This window comes from Chanos chanos, chromosome 16, assembly GCF_902362185.1.
Source record: "Chanos chanos chromosome 16, fChaCha1.1, whole genome shotgun sequence".
Taxonomy (NCBI): Eukaryota; Metazoa; Chordata; class Actinopteri; order Gonorynchiformes; family Chanidae; genus Chanos; species Chanos chanos.
This window is the reverse complement of record NC_044510.1, coordinates 8,225,317-8,237,816: the sequence shown is the minus strand read 5'-3', so window position 1 is coordinate 8,237,816 and position 12,500 is coordinate 8,225,317. Positions and strand designations below refer to the sequence as shown.

Sequence of the window (12,500 nt, the reverse complement as noted above, 5' to 3'; positions counted from 1 at the left end):
TTTCATCAGCAGTCAAGATCAAGATCATGTTCGTGATTTTGCTAAATAATGTCAATAATTTGACAAATGTGCGAATATTGCCTCTGAAGGTAGTAAAAAGCATAGTAATACAATTAGCAGACCAGACTAAGTTGATTTGACCGAAGAACTACGTCTTGAATTGACTGACTCTGAATAAATATCAAAATGTATTGGAGATTATTCATCTAAACATGAATCTAAATTGTCTGTGTTTTCTCAGTCACAGTATGATGTGAGTTACTGTAAATTGTTTGAGCTAATAGCTACAAAATTACAAAGAGTCATAAAATGAAATTATATTTCAAACTGAGATTCTGCGGAGAGAGAAAAAAAAAAATTGGCTGAGATATTTAACACCGTAAATCGGTTTGTGAAAACAAACAAACAAACAAAAAAAGGACAGAAAATACAAAAGACTATCAAAAACAGTGGGAAGAGCATTTAATAACGAACCTGAAAAAAAGAGCATACATTTTCAGAGTCTTAGATCCCATTAACGGCCGTGTGTGATGATCTCATTAACTGGTGTGTTACTGTGTCTGTGTGCATATGTATCTTTCACTCTCTCTCTCTCTCTCTCTCTCTCTCTCTTTCTGTTGGCCTTCATGACAACTCTCCTGTCATCACCGTGGAGATAAACCTGACAGCTGTCATATTAAAGACTATAGATTGACGTGCTTTGACAGAGAGACACGTAGAGTGTATGTATAAAAGTGAATGTGTGTGTAGATGTGCAAATGTGTGTTTGTCTGTGGCCCCTGGCTAAGTAGAACTGTTGTGTTTGTCTTGTCTGCTATATATATATATATATGCTAGCAGGGAGGGGTTCTCTTTACTTCCTAAAACCTGAGATTTCCTTAGTGTGACAATCTCTCCCCCCCCCCCCCCCCCCCCCCCCCCCCTGTTTTCTGTCCTTCTGTTTATATATCTTGCAGTGAACTAATGTACTGTACTTGTTTGGCACATCCGTTCTACAATGGGCTTAGTGACAATTGTCTCGACAGAAGGGGAAATTTCTCATTACTTTCTTGAGGGATTATTTTCTTTTTTAGAGGTTGTTCTAATAGATTCCCAAAGGACCTCTGAGGCTCCCAGAAATGACGCCTGAGTCATTTCACAGAACCAAGGGCACAGTCCAGTGCTCCCGCTGTTTTCTTATCACCCCATCCTCTCATGTCTTTTTCAGCTGCTTTTACCCTCTCTTTCTCTCTCCCTCTCCCTCTCTCTCTCTCTCTCTCTCTCTCCCTCTCTCTCGTTACGGCTCGGTACCTCACAAAAGAACAACCTCTTTGCAAGCTTAGGGTATTTGGCTCCATTTTCCTCTAGTTCCCTAAGAAGCATTATAACAAAGAGATTAGGATAAGAGAGATGGTAAACCGTAATTACTCCGACACAGAGAGGCCTCCAGGCCTGGCTGCGGACGTTTGAGAGGGTTGAGCGTGTTGAGAGATTGGGTGTGAATTGTGTGGGTGCAAGTTGTAAGGTAATGTTAGATGGCGTTTTGGACAAGATGGAACAAATACCACACACACACACACACACACGGTGTGATGAATCTGTCCCAAGAAGGTGGAAAACAGGAAATAAATAGTTTTGGAAAAGAAAGAGACACAGAGTTAAGGAAAGACCTGTTGTTAGGGCATCAGTCGTAAAGACTAGAGCATCACAAAACAGACAATAAAGAAAAAAGGCTTTTGGAAATTAATGACTGGACACGAAATTCTGACACTGGTTCTGGCATTAATGGCTCTCTCTCTCTCTCTCTCTCTCTCTCTCAGCTCTATGACGGTGCGTAAAGGAAAGAAGCTCACCATCTCCATTCAGGAACACATGGCCATTGACGTTTGTCCTGGCCCCATCCGTCCAATCAGACAGATCTCTGCCTACTTTCCCCGCCTCTCCCCCACCTCTGAGCCCCTCTCCCCCAACCCCTCTGTCTCCCCATTGGCTGTAAGCCCTGGGGGCGGGGGCTCTGGACCAGGGGGCAGTAGCCTCCTGTCCCCTCTTCAAGCAGGGGCAAGGGGAGGGGGCGGGACCCTGTCTTTGACGAGCAGCGTGGACACGTCGGTGGAATACAACAGCTCAGACAGCGATGAATGCAGTGAGTTCACTCATCACTCTTGACCGTTTTCAGTCAAAATTCAACCTGATTTCAATTAAACTATTGTGATTTACTCATAATAATATTACTCCACGTCGCTAGCAAAGACAATTAAAATATTCAAATGGCATAAAAATATCAAATATTACATAATCATAGTACAACATGTGCTCATCACAGAACAGCAAATGAAGAACAAAACCAATTCTCCCTTGCACTTATTTATTTATTTACTTATTGGAGACAGTCACAACTCACGCAACGGTGAAATTAAAAAAAAGTTTTCAGTTATTACACAAGAAGAAACTGCTTCAGTTCACATCAGTGTTTAATCAAACTGTGGTAATCCTCAAACACACAGAACACTGCAGTTTTGAGTTTTAAACCAGTCCACTGAAAGAGACCTGAAACATATTTTTAATATGAAACTTAGGCTGACTGCTATCTGACATTAGTATTATATACATTCCAGTATCATTAATGTCTTTGGTGATAACACACCTGTAGCTTCTAACATGTCAAAGCAACATGGTTGACGGTCTCTTACGTGCTGAATGTAGCTTTTTTCTTGCAATGTGTAAGACAAGTTCAGAATCATCGTGGGTAAGAGGCCGAGTTTGATGATCCCTTAGTCTGTCTAGCTAGCATCACAGGGTACTTATATCATGCGCTGTCCAATTAATGTGTGTGACATATCATTCCACGCATGGATAGTAACATGACGGTTCTGGTACAAGAGTTACGTAATTCCGCATACACAAGCTGTGTTGTATAATGTGATAATGCGACATGTACGCATTTTTGAGGGAGAGAGGTATTATTTCATGTACGGTAAAGCGGCATCCATCCGCGACTCTGCCTACTCCAAAGCTTTCGGCCAATGCGTGACGATGTATGCTGTGCGTATTTACATCCAACAGGGCAAACGCGTATGTGACACCGACCGTTTGTCATGATTAAGAAGAAGTTAAAAAAGTGTGATGCTTCGTAACTCTTAGCTCCCTTTAGTAAGACAAACATGTTAGTGTCGTTGCATTATCGTTAATATGTTGGAAGACGTCATCACCACTTCCGTCTGTAACGTAAAATATCGTATAAAGCCATGTATGCAAAGGTCCTACTACAACCCTGCCAGGCCTGGCCAACACTTACCCAGTTTTGTCACCAAAGCTTCCACAAAGTTTTTTTTTTCTCACACACAACTATTTTTAACTTTCTTGCAAGAAATCTGAAAAGACATCAACTGTCACAAACGCTTACATTTGCATTTATTCGTTAAGCAGATGTTTTTTTTATCTTAAGCGACTTCTAAAAGAGGCAGAATACAAACTTCTTTGACTTGTAATAAAAGCATTATAAAATGGTTTAAGATTGGAGTTGATGATCTACTGAGTGGGAATGTTTTTGGTGTGTTTTGTAGCATCTTTGGGCACACTGGAGTTTGAGTTGAGATATGAGAGGGCCACCAGTTCCCTCCACTGCACCATTCTCAGAGCTAAGGTAAAAAGCAATTCTCTCATACAGCATCTACTCAACATCTCTGATACAGTGTCTGCACACCCCAAACTGGTCTGCTCTTACGCTGCAAGTACAAATGTACCGATATCCCATAAACGTACAACTGTCAGAGACACAGTCCAGCCTTGAAATACCTGTGGATGTGTTTGCCTGTGTGTCACAGATACCCAAATAACCATTTGAATGGACTGAACAAAATAAATACCCTGCAGCTTGCTACTTCAAACATACATCTGTTTTAAACCTCAGTGGTAGTGCTAGACACCACTACAAACATGCAACAGGCACAGATAAAACAGACAGTACTGGGTACTACCGATATTGAGGTAGCCTGTAAGTCTATATGACTTTCCATAGGGTCTGAAGCCCATGGACTTCAATGGCCTGGCGGATCCATATGTCAAACTGCACCTCCTCCCCGGGGCGTGTAAGGTGGGTGAGTTTTGATCCCCCGTCATTACACGCATCATCTGTCTACACACACAGTCTATTGACCGGCCAGCGCTTATGTGTGTGTCTGTGTGTATGTGTTTGTGTGTACGTGCGTACGTGTGCGTGCGTGCGCGCGCATAAGCAGGCACGGACTCAACATCCCCATTTTACGATTTCGAATGCTTCTCTCGCCGTTCACTGGCTATATTTCCAAGTATGCCTCATGGTGTTTCTACAGCGTTTCTAATCTCAGCGTAACATGATTATATTACAGTTTTTAATATAAGTATTCAAAGCATTTCATTTTTGGCCATCTGTGATGATTTTATGGGTGTAGACAGAGGATTCCAAATGTTCCCCTCTATTTGGCTGCTGATGAGACAATTCAAGGTTGTTTTAGATACTTATTTCACGGATGAATCAAAAACGAAACCGCGACCGCGGCGGCGGCGGCTCTCCGGAGCCCCGGATGTGCCGAGGAAAATCGTCCAGACAAAATGTTCTGTTGGTGTCTGTGATTCCCCAGATAGTTCGTCTCTGTCGTTTGGCGCATCTTGGCCTTAATGTTCTATCCGTTCCAAAAGACCACGCGTCCCTTACAAATTCAATATCACAGGAATTTCCTTAACCCAGTCTTTTCTTTTTTTTTTTTGTGAGTATGGACAGTAAAATGCACCCGATGGCATTTGGTCGCCCGAGTGATTAAGAATTCATGTTTCAGATTTATACCCTCAATTCCTTTTAGTCTTTTAGCCTTGCTGTAATAAGGTGCTTTCCCAAATAGGCTATAAATCTGTCTCTCCTTCTATGCCTCTGCTCTCTCTCTCTCTCTCTCTCTCTTTCTTTCTCTCTCTCTCTCATATTTTTTCAGGCTAATAAGCTGAAGACAAAAACAGTGAGGAATTCTCTCAATCCAGTTTGGAATGAAACACTCACCTACATCGGCATCACAGAGGAGGACATGCACAGGAAGACCTTAAGGTTGGTTTTGTCACGTGTGGGTGAGTGTGTGTGTGTGAGAGAGAAAGAGAGAGAGAGAGAGAGAGACAGAGGAAGGAGACAGAGGGAGAGTTAGAGAGATACTGTGTCTTCAATATGTCTGTGTGTGTGTGTGTGTGTGTAAAGGTATGTCCAGCAGTTTCTGTAAGAACATTTAGTCTTCTCTGTGACTTGGACTCAACCCGACCTGTACTTAGGCTGAATATTTTAATAGTCTAAATGATCCTCTTCATTTTTTTTCCTGGTTTCACTGACTCTTTGTGAGACTCCAAGACTACTCAAGAGGAGAGAACAGAACATCGGAGGCTCTCAGGTTTATCCCGCGATTATCCACGGAAAATTATCCTCATGCCCACGTCGCAGTGAACTGTATCCCCTGGCAACCTGGGACTGCCGATGTTTTAAAACCTGGTCTTTTTTTTTATTATTTAAGGTGGAGTGGGGAGGTGGGAGGAGGTGGGGGAGGGGAGTGGGGGATAGGCAGGAGTCAGCGAAAAAGTCATTTAGCCGTTTATCTCTTGGCAAGAGGAGCTGAGAGCCTGCGCGAATTTTGAGAGCAAACGCTTTGCGACCCTTTGAAAGCAAGAACAGGGGCTCTCTTCAAAAAGCTGTCACATGCCGCAAATATCACTCTAATCCTCATTCATAAATATACATTTCTGCCAGGGCCAATTCCACCTTAGCAGCGGCAGCAGTATCCAAAAAAAAAAAAGTACAATTTTCATCTTTCTGTCCCTCTCCTTCACTTTCTCTCTCTCTCTCTCTCTCTCTCTCTCGCTCCCTATCTCGTGTGTGCAGCATCACCTCCCTTCATTTTCTATTTTCACATTCTGGTTTCTCATTCTGGTCTCCTTCACTTTCTGTCCTCTCAAATTATTGGTCTGCTTACACTTAACTTTTTATTCCATATTACTCCCCAGTTCTCTCTCTCTCTCTCTCTCTCTCTCTCTGTCTTTCTTTCTCTTTCTCTCTCTTTTCTCTCTCTGTCTGTCTTTCTCTCTCTTTCCTCTATCGTCCTCTCTCTCTCTGCAGGTTGTCAGTCTGTGATGAGGATAAGCTGACTCATAATGAGTTCATTGGGGAGTCTCGAGTGGCTTTACGGCGTGTGAAACCGGACCAGACCAAACACTTCTACACATGTTTGGAGCATCCACCTCCAGTAAGGCGCACACACACGCACACACACACTCTCTCTCTCTCTCTCTCTCTCACTGTCTGTAACATTCACAAGTAGTGGCCTCACTCTGAAAGCCTTCTCCTGTGAGTTCTGAGATAAACATGAAGGGACTCAGCTTATTTCTCTCTCTCTCTCTCTCTCTCTCTCTCTCTCTCCATCTCTCTCTCTCTCTCTCTCCCCCTCTCTCTCTCTCTCTCTCTCTCTCCCTCTCACTCTCTGTCTATTTCAGTTGCCTTCCCCCACAGCTATGGGAGCGGCATTACGAGGGATATCCTGTTACCTGAGAGAGGTAGTCAACCTCGCTGTCTCTCCTTCTCTATCTTTTTCCATCTCACTCTGTGTCTTTCTCCTGCGCGCTTATACACAAAGACAATTAAGAACGCTTTGACATTTCAGACTTTGAAGTACATATGGGGTTTGAAAATTTCAAACAGATCATTTCCCACTTTTCCGTTAAGCATCACTCTTGGATGTAGTCACATTACAATCAAGAAGAATTTGCATTTTTGTGGGGACATTCTGCACATAATTATGAGAGAGAGCAAAAAAAAAACAACAACAACAACAAAAAAAAGATTAGCATTCTCATTAGGGATAGGTGCTTGACATGTAACACCCCCACTAGCCAACTGATTTTGAAACTGAAAAGGAAAAATATCATGCTGCACAATGAGTAGAATATAATATTCAGGAGCTCCTCGCAAGGAAAAGAAAGGATAGTTGTCTGTAGAAAACCGAAAAAAAGAAGGAGCGTTCCAAAGGTTGATTCTTGAGGTACACTTGATGAACAGGCAGTACACAGGGTAAAAAGAGAAAAAAGATATGTCACTTTTCTCTGTCAGATGATGTAAAGAGAGGAAAAGGTTTTAGAATTAGGTGAGAGGAGAGCTCTGCCGTTATTCTTCTTAGGCCACAAGAGAGTTACTGAGAGAGGGACAGAATAAATAAGAGATATCAAGGGAGGACAAAAGATCAAAGGGGATTTTGAGTAATAGAGGACAAGAAGGGGGGGGGGGGGGGGGGGGGGGGGAGGGAGAGGAAGAACGAGTGAGAGGGGTTATTAGGGTTTAGGAATGGATGGAGAGTGTTGGATGAGTGACAGGCAACAGGGAAAACAGGAAAAGTGAATCAGAGAACGACATGGATAAAAGTTGGTGATGGACAACCTGCTTACAAAACGCTGCACAGAAGAGGAGGAAAAACGGTTTTGACAGGAAACACTGTAACATCCCCCCAAGGGGATCGCACGGGAGAGAGGGAGGCTGTCAGGGGATGGTAGGGGTGGTGGGGGGGGGGGGGGGTGTACAGACATGTAAAGGAAAGAAAGAATAGACCAACGGGGAAGACAGCAAGAGTGAGAGAAACAGAAAGAACCTGAAAGAAGGTGAAAGGCTGAGAGAAAAAAAAAGAAGCGAGAGGGTTGACGAAGTGGAACTTCGAGAGAGAGAAGTCGAGGGCCATTGGGTGAACAGGGAAGCCTGATGTTGTAAAGCTGAATAACGGCGTCAAAAAAGGAGGTAGAAAGCAGATAAGCAACCGTGGAAAAAAAAGAAGAGAGAGAGAGAGATTATGAGCTTGGCCACAGGCAGACCTATAAGGCTACCAGTGGAATACCAGTGTTTATTTAAAGCTCTTCTGATTTGGTTTGATGACTGGCGTCGGTTCAGAACATGATCGAGACTGATGACTGTTGCTATGCCATCTGCGTGCTAATCACATAAATCTGAATATTAAAACCGAGAGAGGGAGTGTGTGTATGTGTGTGTGTGTGTGTCTGTCTGTCTGTGTGTGTCAGACCGACCCCACACCTGTTTACCTGCTCGTTACAACGCCTAATCATCATTAGCCACTCTTGACGATGAAGGTCATTAGTGCGTCGCCGTAGCTAACAGATGCCGGCGTGCCCTAAAACGCTACGTTAGAATCGTATTTAAGGATGTGCTTTCAAAATGTCACAGACACATCTGTTAGCATCACGGCATTATCTGTGTTTCGTTCTCGACTGCTAAGACCAGAGAAGTAAAAATCGAAGTTCAAATCGGTAAAACCTGTCGAGGTGTCAGAATCATTACCCTTAGTAAAAAGGTACGCAGTAGGACACGAATGATCGGGGAAGTTTCCGTGCACACACTATGTAGAAGAGCGGGCAAAGAAGGGCAAAGTGGGCTTGCGACCAGAGGGTCGCCGGTTCAATCCCTGAGACTGGCAGGAAAAATGTGGGCGGGGAGACTGGGTGAACAGTGCTTTCCCATCCCACATCCATGGGCAAGGCACTTAACCCCCAAAACTGCCCCCCCCCCCACCCCATCCCCGGGCGCAGGCATGCAGCCCACTGTTCCTGTTCCTGGTGTGTCTCGGATGGGTGAAATGCAGAGGTTAAATTCACTGCTCACAGTGTGTGTGTGTGTGTGTGCGTGTACGTGCGTGTGCGCGCGCGATCAGAGAGATTCTAATTCAAATTCATTCACACCGCACACAAGAATAGATCCCCCATTTAAGCTTTTATTTCCATAATTGGTTTGAGAAAGATATTAAATAGCAAGATTTAGACATCAGAATTCTCAGCACAGCCCTGTGCCATTGAAAATTGATCTCTCTCTTTCCGCCTTCAGTGGCAAGCACAGGCCCAGATATAAAAAAGCCTATTGTGACAACCACCGTCAATCTGGCCTCTCTCTGCATCCCCTGCGAGCTCAACCTTTCAAAACTCTATGGCACATCAGTATTTACAAAGCTCAGGAGGCCCGAAGGAAGACTCCAGAAAAAAAAATCTTTTTTGGACTTTTCTTTTCCTCAGTTCATAAACTGTCAAAGATGTGACACAAGTATATTTTAGTTCATGAGTCAAAACTGTATGTAACAAGATATCTAGCCAGGGTCTAGACTGTGAAACCACAGTGTGATATGACTATGGGAAAAACATGCAGAAAACCTGCTTCCAGGCATTCGCATAGGTGTGCAAACAGGGTTAATACTTAACAGTCATGTACTTTAAATGGAAATAGGCAAAAAGAGCCTTTGCCTTGGGTTCACATGCTGTTGCATCTAGGAGGAGAGGTCCATGAATACCCAGGCCCATTTGACGTTAATGTGTTGGGCGTGTTGATGGCTTTGTGTGGTATGACAAGGAATGAATCGGTCTTGCCCAGGATCAGCGCTCCCGGAAAGGTGTCAATGACCATGGAGAAGAAACGTCATAAAAAAGCTACACTGAATGAACAAACCGGGCACCGTAACCCCCGGAAACAATAGTCTGGACGCCTGCTGGGGTTCCAGATAAGAGAAAGGGTGGCTCAGTCAGGCCTTGCACAGGCCCTGTTCATCCAAATATGGACCCCCTGGGACCTGGTCTCACCTTGAAAACTGCACAGCAGATTATTGCAGTCGTGCCCGTTGCCAAAGTGCTCAGAGTTCACGATGCCCAGTGGGTGTTCTGGCAGATTCACCACAGCAAAGCTTCATCTAAGCTGACAAAACACTTTGTCACCTTTTAACCTGGCATTTAGTTGGCCTCGAAAACGCTTGTGCCATCCACCGCACGCCAAAACCTGGAGACGAATTCCGGCAGTTTCTTACAATGATGAATTACTTGTCAAAAGGCGTCCCGCCGCACAGCGAAGTCACAGGAACTCCCTGTGGTGATTTCTCCACGAGAACGCAAGAATGGAGCTGGCATGAAGCACAAGGCACAGCATTCGAAAAACCAAAAAGTACTTTGTCTAGACCGTGCGTTCCTCACACCGTGGGCCACGAAGCCGTGCTGGTCCGCGGTGAGGAAACCGCCCATCCGCAGAGCCCTGCCTCTGCGCCAGTCAAAATTATGCCGGGTGCTTCTGTCACTCGCCAGGTGAAAATAGTAACATTCTAAAACGCTAAGCAAGTCCTCGCAGGCGGGAACGCTTAACATTCCAGAACCTCGAGTAAAAAGTCACTATTTTCAAAGCAGGAAGTTCAGCCAAGGGAGCGGGGACCTGGCAGTTTCGGTGCCGGGCCCGTCGTTTGAGAAACGCTGGTCTAGACCACTCTTAGTGCTTCATTACTTTGATGTCTCCTGTAACTCTCAGCCTCCTCTCTCAACAGATGTTTCTCAGCATGCCCTGGGCGAAGCGTGGCTCCCAGCAAAGAGGACGAGTTGCTTACTAGCAAATTAAGGAAGCGACGTTGGCGTCGGCATTTTGTAACCAAACATTTTGCTACTTTACCCATGGGCCTCTGTCCGCAGAGGATGCTATTTATACTTCTGAAGAAAGCTTCCATGCACGGACGCCTAAGCAGCATGATGCTACAGCCTTAGTTTTCTCCAATCTGGATTTTTTTTTTTTTTTTTTTTTTCACTTTTAAAGGGCCATGGAATCATTTTGTCACAGGTTGCCCCGCATTTTGGAAGCCTTTCTGCAGCAGACCCACTCCCACCAATTACAGACGAGCCTCTGGAGATCACAACAGGGCCAAGTTTGATCCCGTTTTGCCGTCTTGCAAGATGGGTTTTAGAGCCCCCCTGCTAATGCCGATTTCATACGCCAAGCGGCTCGCCGATGCCAGCGCTAACGGTTGAACGGTTATTTCTAAAGAACTGCCTCGTGATCTTTCCCTCTTGTTTTCGGGGAAGATTCTCAATACAGGAAGGTCAACAAAGCACTGAAATAATTATCCACTGGTCTCCAGTGTATGTCGACATAGAGACAGTGACCTCTGACTGTGCACCTTACAGTACACTCAATTCCCTTAAGGCAAACTGACCTCTGCACTTGCGTCAAATGACCTTCCTTGCGTGTTTGCCGCTGCAGACGTATTCAAATGGCAAAGCTATATGTCTCTAGTCTTTTTTTCTTTTTTTTTTTTTGACTCCTTCCCGGACTGGTTTGAACTCGACCCCTTTCCTGGTTTTTTTTTTCCAAAACACCTACGCTGTGCTGTAGGTTCTGTTGCATGCATGTTGAAGTATTTCTCCTTAGAAGACACACACTTACGCATGCACGCACACACACACACACACACACACACACACACAAACATTCAATTAGCTGTGAGGCCGAGCTTTAATACCTTACAACAGTATTAAAGACAATCAACAGTAAGCCATTGCACTTTGCATTCAAAAACAGATATTATAATTATTTTTTAAACGCATTCAAATCCGCATGTCAACCCTAATCAGGACACAGTGTTCAGTTTGGCAGGTGATTTTGATTTAGTGTTAGTGTTAGTCTTTTGACTAAAACACATATTCATTTTTGTCATATTTTAGTCATTGGATCATTATTAGTTTCAGTCTAGTTTTAGTCAATGAAAACCATGCAAGTTTTAGTCAAAAGCATTTTTGTCACATTTTGGTCAATTTGCATTTTTTTTAATTAAATCATGACAGTGATTTCATCAAGCACACAGATATTTTTAGGATTGCTACATTCCTTAGGTTTGCCTCCTGAGGTTCGTGGTATTTTTCTTACTGGTTTTGCACCCACATTGTTTGCAATGCGTTTTATTTTCAGTTGTATTATAGCTAAAACGTGTCCACAAATATGTTCTTTTTCTTCTTCTGAGAGTAGCCATGATTTGAGTTGCCAAGTTAACTTTAGTTAAAATGTTTAACGTTCGATTTCCAGAGGAGGGGGGTCACTGGCGGAAAATCGCATGTCCGTCCGTCTGTCTCTGACATAATCGTCTCGTTATTATACGTCAACGAAAATGGTGATATATTTCCCCGCAGTTTTTATTTTCAAAAGCGCACTTTTATTTAGTTATCGTCTCCTTTTCGTCGTGGAAAAAAGTTCGTCAACGAGAATCCCATGTTTATTTGGAGGACATATTGTCCAGGCATGGAACATTGCATATGAGTTTCTCTCTCCTTTTCTGCGTCTATCTCTCCCTTTTCCCCCCTCTCTCTCTCTCTCTGTCAGAGAACAGCATTGCTTACCGTTGGTCTCCTGCCAGACCAGTGTCAGCTGTGCGTTGACTGGTCCTCTGTCTGTTTGTATTGTTGATGTGTGCTCACCCTCCCCTCTCTCCCCTTGCCCTGTGTATGTGTGCTCATTAATCGGCTGCCTATCCAGGACTGTCTCCACACTATTACTTTAATGAAGCCTCACACCAGCAGTCAAAGGCTGTGCTCCGTCATACAGACACACACAGACACTCACACACACACACACACACAAACACATGTACAAGCACCAACAAGGGAGGTGAGGGGAGGGGGTGGAAAAATGTGGAGGGAAGGTCCAATCAGACAAAAAAGTGAGAGACAGAAAG

At 44.1% G+C, this 12,500-nt stretch overlaps 1 protein-coding gene across 1 annotated transcript in view; it reads left to right on the top strand.

Annotated features, from left to right (window-relative positions):
• The first annotated feature begins 1,803 nt into the window (after nt 1-1,803).
• Nucleotides 1,804-12,500, top strand: part of doc2a (double C2-like domains, alpha) — a 15,550-nt gene continuing 4,853 nt past the window's right edge. Inside the window, exons 1-6 of the mRNA XM_030793636.1 lie at nt 1,804-2,122; nt 3,543-3,622; nt 3,998-4,072; nt 4,944-5,053; nt 6,104-6,230; nt 6,478-6,537. Of these exons, the coding sequence (XP_030649496.1) occupies nt 1,804-2,122; nt 3,543-3,622; nt 3,998-4,072; nt 4,944-5,053; nt 6,104-6,230; nt 6,478-6,537 (771 nt within the window). The remainder of the gene's footprint in view (nt 2,123-3,542; nt 3,623-3,997; nt 4,073-4,943; nt 5,054-6,103; nt 6,231-6,477; nt 6,538-12,500) is intronic.